The sequence below is a fragment of the Lampetra fluviatilis genome, chromosome 49 (assembly GCF_964198595.1).
Source record: "Lampetra fluviatilis chromosome 49, kcLamFluv1.1, whole genome shotgun sequence".
Lineage (NCBI taxonomy): Eukaryota > Metazoa > Chordata > Hyperoartia > Petromyzontiformes > Petromyzontidae > Lampetra > Lampetra fluviatilis.
In genome coordinates this window covers 3,900,827-3,916,847 of record NC_136323.1, presented here as the reverse complement: position 1 = coordinate 3,916,847, position 16,021 = coordinate 3,900,827, and the positions used below count along the sequence as shown (strand labels likewise).

General features: G+C 53.7%; 1 protein-coding gene across 1 annotated transcript in view; it reads left to right on the top strand.

Annotated features, from left to right (window-relative positions):
* Window positions 1–467: 467 nt before the first annotated feature.
* The window catches only part of LOC144948470 (rab GTPase-activating protein 1-like), a 28,261-nt gene continuing 12,707 nt past the window's right edge, over window positions 468–16,021 (top strand). The window contains exons 1-5 of the mRNA XM_078877965.1: window positions 468–577; window positions 1,902–1,976; window positions 4,934–5,059; window positions 6,411–6,554; window positions 7,131–7,172. Of these exons, the coding sequence (XP_078734091.1) occupies window positions 4,934–5,059; window positions 6,411–6,554; window positions 7,131–7,172 (312 nt within the window). The 5' untranslated portion in view covers window positions 468–577; window positions 1,902–1,976. The remainder of the gene's footprint in view (window positions 578–1,901; window positions 1,977–4,933; window positions 5,060–6,410; window positions 6,555–7,130; window positions 7,173–16,021) is intronic.

The window sequence follows — 16,021 nt, the reverse complement described above, 5'->3', positions numbered from 1 at the left end:
CCCTACCCACACCCCCCCCCACCTCTTCCCCCCCTACCCACACCCCCCCCCCACCTCTTCCCCCCCTACCCACACCCCCCCCCCCACCTCTTCCCCCCCTACCCACACCCCCCCACCTCTTCCCCCCTACCCACACCCCCCCCCCACCTCTGCCCCCCCTACCCACACCCCCCCCCCACCTCTTCCCCCCCTACCCACACCCCCCCCACCTCTTCCCCCCCTACCCACACCCCCCCCCCACCTCTTCCCCCCCCTACCCACACCCCCCCCCACCTCTTCCCCCCCTACCCACACCCCCCCCCCACCTCTTCCCCCCCTACCCACACCCCCCCCCACCTCTTCCCCCCCTACCCACACCCCCCCCCCACCTCTTCCCCCCCTACCCACACCCCCCCCCACCTCTTCCTCCCCCCCGCACCCCCCCCACCTCTTCCTCCCCCCCGCACCCCCCACCGCGCCGCAGGTGTCTCCGCAGGACTCCGCCATCACGAGGGACATCCACCGAACCTTCCCGGCGCACGGATATTTCAAGGACAGCGGTGGAGATGGACAAGACTCCCTCTACAAAATCTGCAAGGTCGGCGTGGCCCCCCCCCACACACTCCCACGGGGAGCACACACACACTACAGATATACAGCAGGCGTCAGGGTCGGGATGGAACCCACGACCTCCTGCACACCAGGCGAGGTAGTTAACATCTCTCAACTGTGGCACTCAAATTCGCGACTATATTTACCCAAGAATGTCTGTGTGTCACGCGCGTGACGTCACTCCACGTCGACCAGCCCCTCATTAATAATCATGAGCCGGTGACGTCACTCCACGTCGAACAGCCCCCCTCATTAATAATCATGAAGCGGTGACGTCCTCCAAATGGACACCCAACGCCCATTAATATTAATTAGCGGGTGACGTCACTCCACATTGGGAGGGGGGGGGGCGAGGCGCCCCCTCCCCCCTCCTCGGCATCAACTCACAGCCCTCACGACAAAGGCAGAACCCTCACGTCACGTGATCTCCGTCACGCTGTTGAGACATCAAGCAAAAATGACGTCATCATGAACAAGGGGTTATAGCCTTTAAATGAAATAGGTCTGTGTCACCGCGCCCTTACAAATTGCACACGAATTCATGCAATGAATATCACCACTTCGCGCTCTGCTTTTCGCCTGCAAGTTTCAGATGTACTGCAATACACCCGAACTTGTACGGGCTACAGGCTAGTACAGTAGTCGTAGCAATAACGATGATGATGATGATGATGCGTCTCTCTTGGTCACTTCGATTCTCACGTGGTGGAACAGAATCAACTCGTCTCATCATGGGGACCTTCCTTTGCCAGTATCAAAATGTAAGGATAGGTTTTATATTTCGATACTGGCAAGGGAGATGTCCCATGATGTTGCTGCTTCTACCCCGAGCTCTGAATGTGCTGACAGCGGCGTAGTGTGTGTGCTGTCCGCCTTTCGGCGTCCTGTTTGAGACGAGGCTCTAAAGAAAGCTGTCTCTGGTGTGGACCAATCAGTTTCAAAAACAATGCATCATCATTTACTCCCAGAGCATGTGTTTTTGTTTCACCAAAAGTACGTGCGGTTAATGCAGACTTGATTCCTTGCGAAAGGTTTCTGTTTGGCGTCTTAACATCTTAACACTTCCTGTTTGATTTCGATTTAAAGCTTTCGTGACTGCAGGGATTCATCTTCTTGGTTCTATCGGTAAAGTCACGTAGAAGGGACTTTACCGAAAGAACCAAGAAGATGACTTCCTGTTTGATTGCCATGAAGGGTAAAACCGATTCTTACAACTTGTCTTAGTGCGCATTAGCTTAGGGGACCTCCTAGTGGCAGCTTGCCCTTGACGATGATGATGATGACGATGATGATTGTCTGCGCCACCACAGGCCTACTCGATCTACGACGAGGAGATCGGCTACTGCCAGGGCCAGTCGTTCCTCGCAGCCGTACTGCTCCTGCACGTGAGTCGCTCACTCACTCGCACTCGCATTCACTCACATTCACTCACTCGCATTCACTCACATTCACTCGCATTCACTCACATTCACTCACTCGCATTCACTCACATTCACTCACATTCACTCACTCGCATTCACTCACATTCACTCGCATTCACTCACATTCACTCACTCGCATTCACTCACATTCACTCGCATTCACTCACATTCACTCACTCGCATTCACTCACATTCACTCACTCGCATTCACTCACATTCACTCGCATTCACTCACATTCACTCACTCGCATTCACTCACATTCACTCGCATTCACTCACATTCACTCACTCGCATTCACTCACATTCACTCACATTCACTCACATTCACTCGCATTCACTCGCATTCACTCACATTCACTCACATTCACTCACTCGCATTCACTCACATTCACTCACTCGCATTCACTCGCATTCACTCACATTCACTCACATTCACTCACTCGCATTCACTCACATTCACTCGCATTCACTCACATTCACTCACTCGCACTCACTCACATTCACTCACATTCACTCACATTCACTCACATTCACTCGCATTCACTCACATTCACTCGCACTCACTCACATTCACTCACATTCACTCACATTCACTCACATTCACTCACATTCACTCACTCGCATTCACTCACATTCACTCGCATTCACTCACATTCACTCACTCGCATTCACTCACATTCACTCACATTCACTCACATTCACTCACATTCACTCGCATTCACTCACATTCACTCGCACTCACTCACATTCACTCACATTCACTCACATTCACTCACATTCACTCGCATTCACTCACATTCACTCACGCGCACTCACATTCACTCACTCACATTCACTCGCATTCACTCACATTCACTCACATTCACTCACATTCACTCGCATTCACATCACGCGCACTCGCATTCACTCACTCACATTCACTCACATTCACTCACATTCACTCACATTCACTCGCATTCACTCGCATTCACTCACATTCACTCGCATTCACTCACGCGCACTCGCATTCACTCACTCACATTCACTCGCATTCACTCACATTCACTCACATTCACTCACATTCACTCGCATTCACTCACATTCACTCACATTCACTCGCATTCACTCACTCGCATTCACTCACATTCACTCACATTCACTCGCATTCACTCACTCGCATTCACTCACATTCACTCGCATTCACTCACATTCACTCACTCGCATTCACTCACGCGCACTCACATTCACTCACATGCACTCACTCACAATCACTCACATTCACTCGCATTCACTCACTCACATTCACTCACTTACATTCACTCATGCGCACTCACATGCACTCACATTCACTCACTCACAATCACTCACATTCACTCGCATTCACTCACTCACATTCACTCACTTACATTCACTCACGCGCACTCACATTCACTCACATTCACTCACATTCACTCACTCGCATTCACTCACATTCACTCACTCACATTCACTCACGCGCACTCACATTCACTCACATTCACTCACTCACAATCACTCACATTCACTCGCATTCACTCACTCACATTCACTCACTTACATTCACTCATGCGCACTCACATTCACTTACTCGCACTCACATTCACTCACTCGCATTCACTCACATTCACTCACACTCACTCACTCGCACTCACATTCACTCACATGCACTCACTCACATTCACTCACATTCACATTCACTCACATTCACTCACTCACATTCACTCACATTCACTCACGCGCACTCGCTTGCATTCACATTCACTTACTCACATTCACTCACGCGCACTCACATTCACTCACTCGCACTCACTCACTCGCATTCACATTCACTTACTCACATTCACTCACATTCACTCACTCACATTCACTCACTCACACTCACATTCACTCCCTCAGATTCACTCCCTCACATTCACTCACTCGCATTCACTCACTCGCATTCACATTCACTCACTCACATTCACTCACTCACACTCACATTCACTCACTTGCACTCAAATTCACTCACCTGCACTCACTCAAATTCACTCACTCGCACTCACATTCACTCACTCGCACTCACATTCACTCACTCACATTCACTCACTCGCACTCACATTCACTCACTCACATTTACTCACTCGCATTCACTCACACTCACTCACTCACATTCACTCACTCACATTCACTCACTCGCACTCGCATTCACTCACACTCACTCACTCACATTCACTCACTCACATTCACTCACTCGCACTCACATTCACGCACTCGCATTCACTCACTGACATTCACTCACTCTCACGCTCACACTCGCACGTACTCACACACACCAAAGACAAAGATTCCCCTTCCAAGCCTTAACTGTCGGGGCAAGTGCCGCTAGCCAGCAGCACCTGTCAAGGCTGGCAACGTCACACGGGGGGGGAGGTTCGTGGCCAGCACCACGCAGAGCCGCCTTTGTCTCCCCAGTGGCAATGCGTACACACCGCACCAGGTACTCATTTGAGTCTGAGTCGACCTAGGGGAGTCCCGAGACCGGTTCAGATATCCACCACCGATGTTGGCCGTGAACGGGAATCCAACCCGGGTGGCCAGACTCACGGCGCGGCGCGCTAACCGCATCACCACCGCTCCCCCCCCAACACAACCCACAACATAAGAAAGACAAAGATCCCCCGTATAGCCTTAACAGACTGTAGGGGCAAGTGCTGTTAGCGAGCAGCACCTATGAAGGCCGGAACGGTACACGAGGGGGTGGGGTGGACAGCACCACGCCCGGCCGCCTTTGTCTCCCCAGTGGCAAATGCGTACACACCGCACCAGGTACTCATTTGAGTCTGAGTCGATCTAGGGGAGGCCCAGAACCGGTTCAGATCACCGTCGCCGGTGTTGACGGTCGTGGGGATCGGGAATCGAACTCGTTGACTCGCCCGGCCCCCAGATGCCGGAGGAGCAGGCGTTTGGCGTGCTGGTGAAGATCATGTTCGCCTACGGCTTGCGCGACCTCTTCCGGCAAAACTTCGACGACCTCCACTGCAAGTTCTACCAGCTGGAAAGACTCATGCAGGTGTGTGAGTGTGTGTGTCTGTGTTTGTGTGTCTGTGTGTGAGAGTGTCTGTGTGTGAGTGTGTGTGTGTGTCTGTGTGTGTGTGTCTGTGTGTGTGTGTGTACGTGTGTGTTTCTGTGTTTGTGTGAGTGTGTGTCTGTGTGTCTGTGTGTGTGTGTGTGTGTACGTGTGTGTGTGTGTCTGTGTGTGAGTGTGTGTGTGTGTCTGTGTGTGTGTGTCTGTGTGTGTGTGTGTACGTGTGTGTGTCTGTGTTTGTGTGAGTGTGTGAGTGTGTGTCTGTGTGTCTGTGTGTCTGTGTGTGTGTACGTGTGTGTGTGTGAGTGTGTGAGTGTGTGTGTCTGTGTCAGTGTGTGAGTGTGTGTGTGTGTACGTGTGTGTGTGTGTGTACGTGTGTGTGTGTCTGTGTGTGTAAGTGTGTATGTCTGTGTGTGAGTGTGTGCGTGTGTCTGTGTGTGAGTGTGTGAGTGCGTGTGTCTGTGTCAGTGTGTGCGTGTCAGTGTGTGAGTGTGCGTGTGTGTGTTTGTGTGTGTCTGTGTGTGGGTGTGCGTGTGGGGAGCGGTGGTGTAGCGGTTAGCGCACTGCACTACGAACCTGGCGACCCGGGTTCGTTTCCCGACGATTATCTGAACCGGTCCTGGGCCTCCCCTAGGTCGACTCAGCCTCAAATGAGTACCTAGAGTAATGTGTAAACATCGCCACTGGGGAGACAAAGGCGGTCGGGCGTGGTGTTGGCCACCCACCCCCTCGTGTGCCGTTCCAGCCTTCATAGGTGCTCGCTAACTGCACTTGCCCCAACAGTCTGTTATAGGCTATATGGGGGATCTTTGTATATATGTTTTTGTGTGCGCGTGCGTGAGTGCGTCCGTGCGCGCGTGCATGTGGTGCCAGCCTGCACAGGCGGTGCTCGCGAACGGCGCTCGCCCCAACCTTCTGTGCAGGCCACACGGTGGCTAGGAGATGTTAACTACCTCGCCCGGTATACAGGAGGTCGTGGGTTCGATCCCGACCCTGACGCCTGCTGCTGTATATTTGGAGTTTGCGTGTCTCTCTCTCTCTCATCATCATCACGGTGGCTAGGAGATGTTAACTACCTCGCCTGGTATACAGGAGGTCGTGGGTTCGATCCCGACCCTGACGCCTGCTGTTGTATATTTGGAATCTGCGTCTCTCTCTCTCTCATCATCATCACGGTGGCTAGGAGATGTTGACTACCTCGCCTGGTATACAGGAGGTCGTGGGTTCGATCCCGACCCTGACGCCTGCTGCGGTATATTTGGAGTTTGCGTGTCTCTCTCTCTCTCGTTGTTTATGTCTCTGTCTCTCTCTCCCGCGCCCTCTTTGTCTTCCCCAGGAGCACGTGCCGGAGCTGTACGCTCACTTCCTGGGCCTAGGCCTGGAGGCCCACATGTATGCCTCGCAGTGGTTCCTCACCCTCTTCACCGCCAAGTTCCCCCTCTACATGGTGTTCCACATCATCGACCTCCTACTCTCGGAGGTGCGCGCGGGGGATGCCATCAACCCATCGTCGTCATCGTCATCATCGTCATCATCTTGGCCCCCCCTCCCGCTCTCGTTGTGGCGTTACGCAGTCGCGCGCCTTGCAAAACGCTACGTGCGTGCGGTGCACGTATGTCGTGCGTTTGTGTGCGTTGGACTTCTTTCGCGCCATACGTAGGCAACCGTGATAAGCGGAGGCGTGGGAGAAGGGCAACAGACTGAACGCAAACAAACTGTTTTCCCAAGAAACCGTTTTCAATGGAGGTGATTTAAAAGCTCACGACTGCCGGTGGCTTCCTAGTATCGGACGGAAGAGCGTTCCAGACGGCCGCATGAGCGCGTCTGAAAGCGCCGCGCGATGCGGCGACCGACAGCCGTCTTGGTTCGACGGCTTCGCCAAAAATCCGCCGCTGCTGCTGCCGCTGCTGCTGCTGTTGCTACTGCTGCCGCTGCTGCTGCTGCGAGGATGACCGGAGTTTGCGTGATGCTGGTTTACGCTCCACGCTGACGTTCCTGACGTTGGCTCCGTGTCTCCTCTCCCCCCCACCACCACCACGTCCCACGCTTCCCGCAGGGTCTCAGCGTCATCTTCAACGTCGCTCTGGCACTGCTCAAGGCAAGTTGCCCCCACGCCTACCCCCCCTCCCTCCCATCAACCCCTCCCTCCCTCCCTCCCATCTCCCCCTCCCTCCCTCCCATCCCCCCTCCCTCCCATCCCCCCCTCCCTCTCTCCCTCCCATCCCTCCCTCCCTCCCATCCCCCCCTCCCTCTCTCCCTCCCATCCCCCCCTCCCTCCCTCCCATCCCTTCCTCCCTCCCTCCCATCTCCCCCTCCCTCCCATCTCCCCCTCCCTTCCATCCCCCCCTCCCTCTCTCCCTCCCATCCCTCCCTCCCATCCCTCCCTCCCTCCCATCCCTCCCTCCCATCCCTCCCTCCCTCCCATCTCCCCCTCCCTCCCATCTCCCCCTCCCTTCCATCCCCCCCTCCCTCTCTCCCTCCCATCCCTCCCTCCCTCCCATCCCTCCCTCCCTCCCATCCCCCCTCCCTCCCATCCCCCCCTCCCTCCCATCAACCCCTCCCTCCCTCCCATCTCCCCCTCCCTCCCATCCCCCCCTCCCTCTCTCCCTCCCATCCCTCCCTCCCTCCCATCCCCCCCTCCCTCTCTCCCTCCCATCCCCCCCTCCCTCCCTCCCTCCCTCCCTCCCTTCCTCCCTCCCTCCCATCTCCCCCTCCCTCCCATCTCCCCCTCCCTTCCATCCCCCCCTCCCTCTCTCCCTCCCATCCATCCCTCCCTCCCTCCCATCCCCCTCCCTCTCTCCCTCCCTCCCTCCCCCCCTCCCTCCCTCCCATCCCTCCCTCTCATCTCCCCCTCCCTCCCATCCCCCCTCCCTCCCTCCCTCCAATCCCCCCCTCCCTCCCATCCCCCCCTCCCTCCCTCCCATCCCTCCCTCCCTCTCATCGCCCCCTCCCTCCCATCCCCCCCTCCCTCTCTCCCTCCCATCCCTCCCTCCCTCCCATCCCCCCCTCCCTCCCTCCCATCCCTCCCTCCCTCTCATCTCCCCCTCCCTCCCATCCCCCCTCCCTCCCTCCCTCCCATCCCCCCCTCCCATCCTCCCCCTCCATCCCATCCTACCCCTCCCTCCCATCCCCCCCTCTCCCTTCCTCCCATCCCCCCTCCATCCCCCCCCCTTCCTCCCTGATGATGATTGCTTGTGTTGCAATCGAAACGTCGTGAGAATTTTATTGTTTTATTTTTATTATTTTATTGTTTCCCTTCTACGTGACTTTACCGAAAGAACCAAGAATATGAATCCCTGTAGTCACGAAAGCATTAAATCGAAATAATATAATATTTTAACATATTATTATAACAATTATATAATATAATTTAATATTACTATTATATTATATAATTATTATACTGGTAGGAACCACCTGGTTCCACCAGCCCACAGGGAATTATTGTGTCCGTCCGTCGTGAATCCAAAAATGGGAGGGGTGGGGCTGGGTGGAAAGGGGAGGGTGGGGAGGGGCTAGGTGGGGATGGTGGGGAGGGGCTGGGTGGGGAGGGTGGGGCTGGGTGGGGGGTGGGAGGGGTGGGGCTGGGTGGGGAGGGGCTGGTCACCCCGTGGTGCCCATATAAAACTCAACGTTTCACCTACTCACGCCGGCTTGTGCCCGCACTCACAGTCGGCCATATTTGCGGAATACACCACGCCGCCGTTGACCCTGCAGGCCATTGACCGAGCAACCCAACGTTCCTACCAGCTCCCTCCGCAGGAAGTTGTTATATTATTCTCGTGTTCAATGCCTAACGGCCGAGCGCCACCAGATGGCGCTCTGATGCAGTGAGTGCGGTTTGCCCCGGGCCAGCGAACTCCGCGCGGTGGCGTGACGCCAACTTCATTTAATTGGCTGCGTCAGGGTGGCGGAGGGCGGGACGACCCAAAGCTCGGCTTGACACGGAGTAGGAGGCGGAAGAGGAGGCTTTCGCGAGCAATGTCATCCGTGATACAGGTTTTATTTTTGGGTGTTAGATCGCGTAAATATATCAATGTTGTGTAGCTAAGCCCGCCACCACCCGGCACAGCCAATTAGTGAGGTTTGTCACGTAACACAGAACGTGCCAATTGTTTACGAGTACAGTTCGCCGGTGTGTTGCAGAGCAAAGCCACAACATTTACAATCTGAACAAAGCCACAACATTTACCATCTGAGCAAAGCCACAACATTTACAATCTGAGCAAAGCCACAGCATTTACCATCTGAGCAAAGCCACAACATTTACCATCTGAGCAAAGCCACAACATTTACAATCTGAGCAAAGCCACAACATTTACAATCTGAGCAAAGCCACAACATTTACCATCTGAGCAAAGCCACAACATTTACCATCTGAGCAAAGCCACAACATTTACCATCTGAGCAAAGCCACAACATTTACGATCTGAGCAAAGCCACAACATTTACGATCAGAGCAAAGCCACAACATTTACGATCTGAGCAAAGCCACAACATTTACAATCTGAGCAAAGCCACAACATTTACGATCAGAGCAAAGCCACAACATTTACGATCAGAGCAAAGCCACAACATTTACCATCTGAGCAAAGCCACAACATTTACCATCTGAGCAAAGCCACAACATTTACCATCTGAGCAAAGCCACAACATTTACCATCTGAGCAAAGCCACAACATTTACCATCTGAGCAAAGCCACAACATTTACCATCTGAGCAAAGCCACAACATTTACAATTTGAGCAAAGCCACAACATTTACAATCTGAGCAAAGCCACAACATTTACCATCTGAGCAAAGCCACAACATTTACAATCTGAGCAAAGCCACAACATTTACGATCAGAGCAAAGCCACAACATTTACCATCTGAGCAAAGCCACAACATTTACCATCTGAGCAAAGCCACAACATTTACCATCTGAGCAAAGCCACAACATTTACAATCTGAGCAAAGCCACAACATTTACCATCTGAGCAAAGCCACAACATTTACCATCTGAGCAAAGCCACAACATTTACCATCTGAGCAAAGCCACAACATTTACCATCTGAGCAAAGCCACAACATTTACCATCTGAGCAAAGCCACAACATTTACCATCTGAGCAAAGCCACAACATTTACAATCTGAGCAAAGCCACAACATTTACCATCTGAGCAAAGCCACAACATTTACCATCTGAGCAAAGCCACAACATTTACAATCTGAGCAAAGCCACAACATTTACCATCTGAGCAAAGCCACAACATTTACCATCTGAGCAAAGCCACAACATTTACGATCAGAGCAAAGCCACAACATTTACGATCTGAGCAAAGCCACAACATTTACAATCTGAGCAAAGCCACAACATTTACGATCAGAGCAAAGCCACAACATTTACGATCTGAGCAAAGCCACAACATTTACAATCTGAACAAAGCCACAACATTTACGATCAGAGCAAAGCCACAACATTTACGATCAGAGCAAAGCCACAACATTTACAATCTGAGCAAAGCCACAACATTTACAATCTGAGCAAAGCCACAACATTTACGATCTGAGCAAAGCCACAACATTTACGATCTGAGCAAAGCCACAACATTTACCATCTGAGCAAAGCCACAACATTTACCATCTGAGCAAAGCCACAACATTTACCATCTGAGCAAAGCCACAACATTTACCATCTGAGCAAAGCCACAACATTTACCATCTGAGCAAAGCCACAACATTTACAATCTGAGCAAAGCCACAACATTTACCATCTGAGCAAAGCCACAACATTTACCATCTGAGCAAAGCCACAACATTTACCATCTGAGCAAAGCCACAACATTTACAATCTGAGCAAAGCCACAACATTTACCATCTGAGCAAAGCCACAACATTTACAATCTGAGCAAAGCCACAACATTTACCATCTGAGCAAAGCCACAACATTTACAATCTGAGCAAAGCCACAACATTTACAATCTGAGCAAAGCCACAACATTTACCATCTGAGCAAAGCCACAACATTTACCATCTGAGCAAAGCCACAACATTTACCATCTGAGCAAAGCCACAACATTTACCATCTGAGCAAAGCCACAACATTTACAATCTGAGCAAAGCCACAACATTTACCATCTGAGCAAAGCCACAACATTTACAATCTGAGCAAAGCCACAACATTTACCATCTGAGCAAAGCCACAACATTTACAATCTGAGCAAAGCCACAACATTTACAATCTGAGCAAAGCCACAACATTTACCATCTGAGCAAAGCCACAACATTTACCATCTGAGCAAAGCCACAACATTTACCATCTGAGCAAAGCCACAACATTTACGACGTTTCGCCCAGGAATCACGACAAGCTTCTAAAAGCCTTGAACTCAAAACCGGCCCATCTGAGCCCGGCGGTTCATCCCGAATGGATCCAGTTTCTGTTCGACAGGGGATGGACCCTTGAGCCAGAGAGCACGTCTCTGGACATTACGAATTTATCCGTCCGCAAGAGAGCGGTGAGCGGTGTTCTTCACGAACATTCAGAGGGGTCGGTGGCGGGCGGGCGGGCGGGCACTTTCGCCAAGGATACATCGTCGGCGTGAGAAAGGGCCTCCACACGCGTTTGAAACCACTTTTGGGTTTGACGGCATAGTTGGGGGTGGGGTGGGTGGGGGGTGTCTTCACTCTTTGTCTATCGGCCGGGGCCATCAGGGGCAGCCCGTAGCCCGCGGGCCTTGCGATGAACAGCGCTGTGATGGAACAACGAAATTGTTGGCTTTCTTTTGACACATTCCATCAGCCACGCAGCCTTCTTGGAGTGCAAAAACCGCGTGACGTCATTGATGGTGCGGTGTGGAATAAACATCTCCACTAGAGAGACAAAGGCGGCCGGGACGTGGTGCTGGCCACCCAGTGCCCTCGTGCGCCGTGCCGGCCTTAATAGGTGCTCGCTAACTGCGCCCAGGTGTCTCTCGGGGGGTCCGACACGTGATCGTGGTGTGACCGTGCGTGCGTGCGCGTGCGTGTGTTTTCCAACTGTTTAGACTGTCACACGATATGGACGATAGTGTACACCGCGTACACTGCCGTGTAAACCCTGAACGTGAGCGGTGGTGCAGCGGTTAGCGCGATACGTTGCGTCACGAACCCAGCGATCCGAGTTCGATTCCCGCCCACGGCCATCAACCGGTGACGATTATCTGAACCGGTCCTGGGCTTCCCCTAGGTCGACTCAGCCTCAAATTAGTTCCTGGTGTGCGGTGTGTAAAATATCGCCACTGGGGAGACAAAGGCGGCCGGGCGTGGTTGCTGGCCACCCACCCCCTCGTGTGCCGTGCCGGCCTTAATAGGTGCTCGCTAACAGCACTTGCCCCTACAGTCTGTTAAGGCTATACGGGGGATCTTTGTCTTGTAGAGGTGTGTGGGTGTGGGTGGTGTAGCGGCCCGAGTTCAATTCCCGCTCACGGCCAACGCCGGTGACGATTATCTGAACCGGTCCTGGGCCTCCCCTAGGTCGACTCAGCCTCAAATGAGTACCGAGAGTAGTGCGTAAATATTGCCACTAGGGAGACAAAGGCGGCCGGGCGTGGTTGCTGGCCACCCACCCCCTCGTGTGCCGTGCGGGCCTTAATAGGTGCTCGCTAACAGCACTTGCCCCAACAGTCTGTTAAGGCTACGTGGGGGGTTGGGGGTGATCCTTGTTCGGTGTTTCCGACTGCCAGAACGTCTCACGTCTCAGACACGATCCGTTGGCCATTTGGGTCGTCAACGTTACCGTCATTTTTCTTAAAACCACATTTTGTGCATCCCCTTCAAAGGCGGCGTTATTGACCAACGTGCAGAGCCCTCCACCTTTGTTGTTTCGACTGCCGCACGATACAGACTCTGATGCGCGCCGTGTGTGTACACTGCTGTGTAAACCCCGGACGTCCTCACGGCACGGATCCACGTAGCCATGGTGCCGCATCTCCACGGTAATCACCCTTGGGATGGGGGGCGTCCGCCGGCACCACCGCTGCTCGGCTGATTTGTGGGCGAGTGGGTGGTGGTGGTGGTGGAGGTGGTGACGGTGGTGGTGGCGGTGGTGGCGGTGGTGGCGGTGGTGGTAGTGGTGGGTGGCGGTGGTGGTGGTGGTGGTGGCGGTGGTGGTGGGTGGTGGTGGTGGTGGAGGAGGTGGTGGCGGTGGTGGTGGTGGGTGGTGGTGGTGGTGGAGGAGGAGGTGGTGGTGGTGGCGGTGGTGGCGGTGGCGGTGGTGGCGGTGGCGGTGGTGGTGGCGGTGGTGGGTGGTGGTGGTGGTGGCGGTTGTGGTGGGTGGCGGTGGTGGTGGCGGTGGTGGTGGCGGTGGTGGGTGAAGATGGTGGTGGTGGTTGCGGTGGTGATGATGGTGGTGGTGGCGGCGGTGGTAGCGGTGGTGGTGGCGGCGGTGGTGGTGCTGGTTGCTGTGGTGTCTGTATGATCTCCCCCTGTTCCACAGAGTGAGAGTGATGGGGTGAGTGAGAGTGACGTTTGAGTGAGAGGGGTGAGTGAGAGTGATGGGGTGAGTGAGAGTGACGTTTGAGTGAGAGGGGTGAGTGAGAGTGATGGGGTGAGTGAGTGTGAGTGAGTGTGATAGTGAGAGTGAGTGTAAGTGGAGTAGATTCCCTCCACGTTCTCCCGTTTCCTCCCAGGCAAACAAAACTCCGTCCTGGTCAAACATCCTCGATGGCGAAAACATCACCATTTGGGATCACACGCAAAACAAAACAATAACACAGATAAAGATCCCCCGTATAGCCTTAACAGACTGTTGGGGCAAGTGCTGTTAGCAGCACCTATGAAGGCCGACACAGCACATGAGGGGGTGGGTGGCCAGCACCACGCCCGGCCGCCTTTGTCTCCCCAGTGGCGATGTTTACACACCGCACCAGGTACTCATTTGAGGCTGAGTCGACCCAGAGCATGCCCAGGAGCGGCTCAGACAATCGTCACCGGTGTTGGCCGCGAGCGGGAATCGAACCCGGGTCGCCGGGATACGTAGCGCAGCGTGGCGCTAACCGCTGCACCACCGCTCCACCACCGCCTTCCGTGAGAACCTGGCAGCATCCCTCTTGGGAAGTAGTCTTGAGGCTCAACGAGCCGTCCGTGCGTGACCGAGCGGAGCGACGAGAACAACAGTGACCTCTCAGACAGGTCCCTGGGATTTCGTGACCCCCCCCCCCGCCCCCCATCTCGCGAGGGTCACCGATGTGGTTTTTATTTTATTTTTAAGCGTCTCCCGGAGCGGTTCCCGGAATTAACGTGAACGTTGAGGGGTCCCGGTCCGGGTCAAAGCCCCAACCGCGGCGATAACACCCCCCGTGGTGGTCGGAGGAGTGAAGTTGGTGGTGGCTCGCACAGAGACCCGTAGACTCGCACAGAGACCCGTAGACTCGCACAGAGACCCACAGACTCACGCAGAGACCCGTAGACTCGCACAGAGACACATAGACTCGCACAGAGACCCATAGACTCACACAGAGACCCGTAGACTCGCACAGAGACACATAGACTCGCACAGAGACACATAGACTCGCACAGAGACCCATAGACTCACGCAGAGACCCATAGACTCACGCAGAGACCCACAGACTCGCACAGAGACACATAGACTCACACAGAGACACATAGACTCGCACAGAGACCCGTAGACTCACACAGAGACCTGTAGACTCGCACAGAGACACATAGACTCGCACAGAGACCCATAGACTCGCACAGAGACCCATAGACTCACACAGAGACCCATAGACTCACACAGAGACACATAGACTCACACAGAGACACATAGACTCACACAGAGACACATAGACTCACACAGAGACCCACAGACTCACACAGAGACCCGTAGACTCACACAGAGACCCGTAGACTCACACAGAGACACATAGACTCACACAGAGACACATAGACTCACACAGAGACCCACAGACTCGCACAGAGACACATAGACTCACACAGAGACACATAGACTCGCACAGAGACCCGTAGACTCACACATAGACCCGTAGACTCGCACAGAGACACATAGACTCGCACAGAGACCCATAGACTCGCACAGAGACCCATAGACTCACACAGAGACCCATAGACTCACATAGAGACACATAGACTCACACAGAGACACAGACTCACACAGAGAGACATAGACTCACACAGAGACCCACAGACTCGCACAGAGACACATAGACTCACACAGAGACCCATAGACTCACACAGAGACACATAGACTCACACAGAGACACATAGACTCACACAGAGACCCATAGACTCGCACAGAGACCCATAGACTCACACAGAGACACATAGACTCACACAGAGACACATAGACTCACACAGAGACCCATAGACTCACACAGAGACCCGTAGACTCACACAGAGACCCGTAGACTCACACAGAGACACGTAGACTCGCACAGAGACCCATAGACTCACACAGAGACACATAGACTCACACAGAGACACATAGACTCACACAGAGACACATAGACTCACACAGAGACACATAGACTCGCACAGAGACCCATAGACTCACACAGAGACCCGTAGACTCGCACAGAGACACATAGACTCGCACAGAGACCCATAGACTCACACAGAGACCCGTAGACTCGCACAGAGACACATAGACTCGCACAGAGACACATAGACTCGCACAGAGACCCATAGACTCACGCAGAGACCCATAGACTCACGCAGAGACCCACAGACTCGCACAGAGACACATAGACTCACACAGAGACACATAGACTCGCACAGAGACCCGTAGACTCACACAGAGACCCGTAGACTCGCACAGAGACACATAGACTCGCACAGAGACACATAGACTCACACAGAGACACATAGACTCACACAGAGACCCACAGACTCACACGGAGACCCGTAGACTCACACAGAGACCCGTAGACTCACACAGAGACACATAGACTCACACAGAGACACATAGA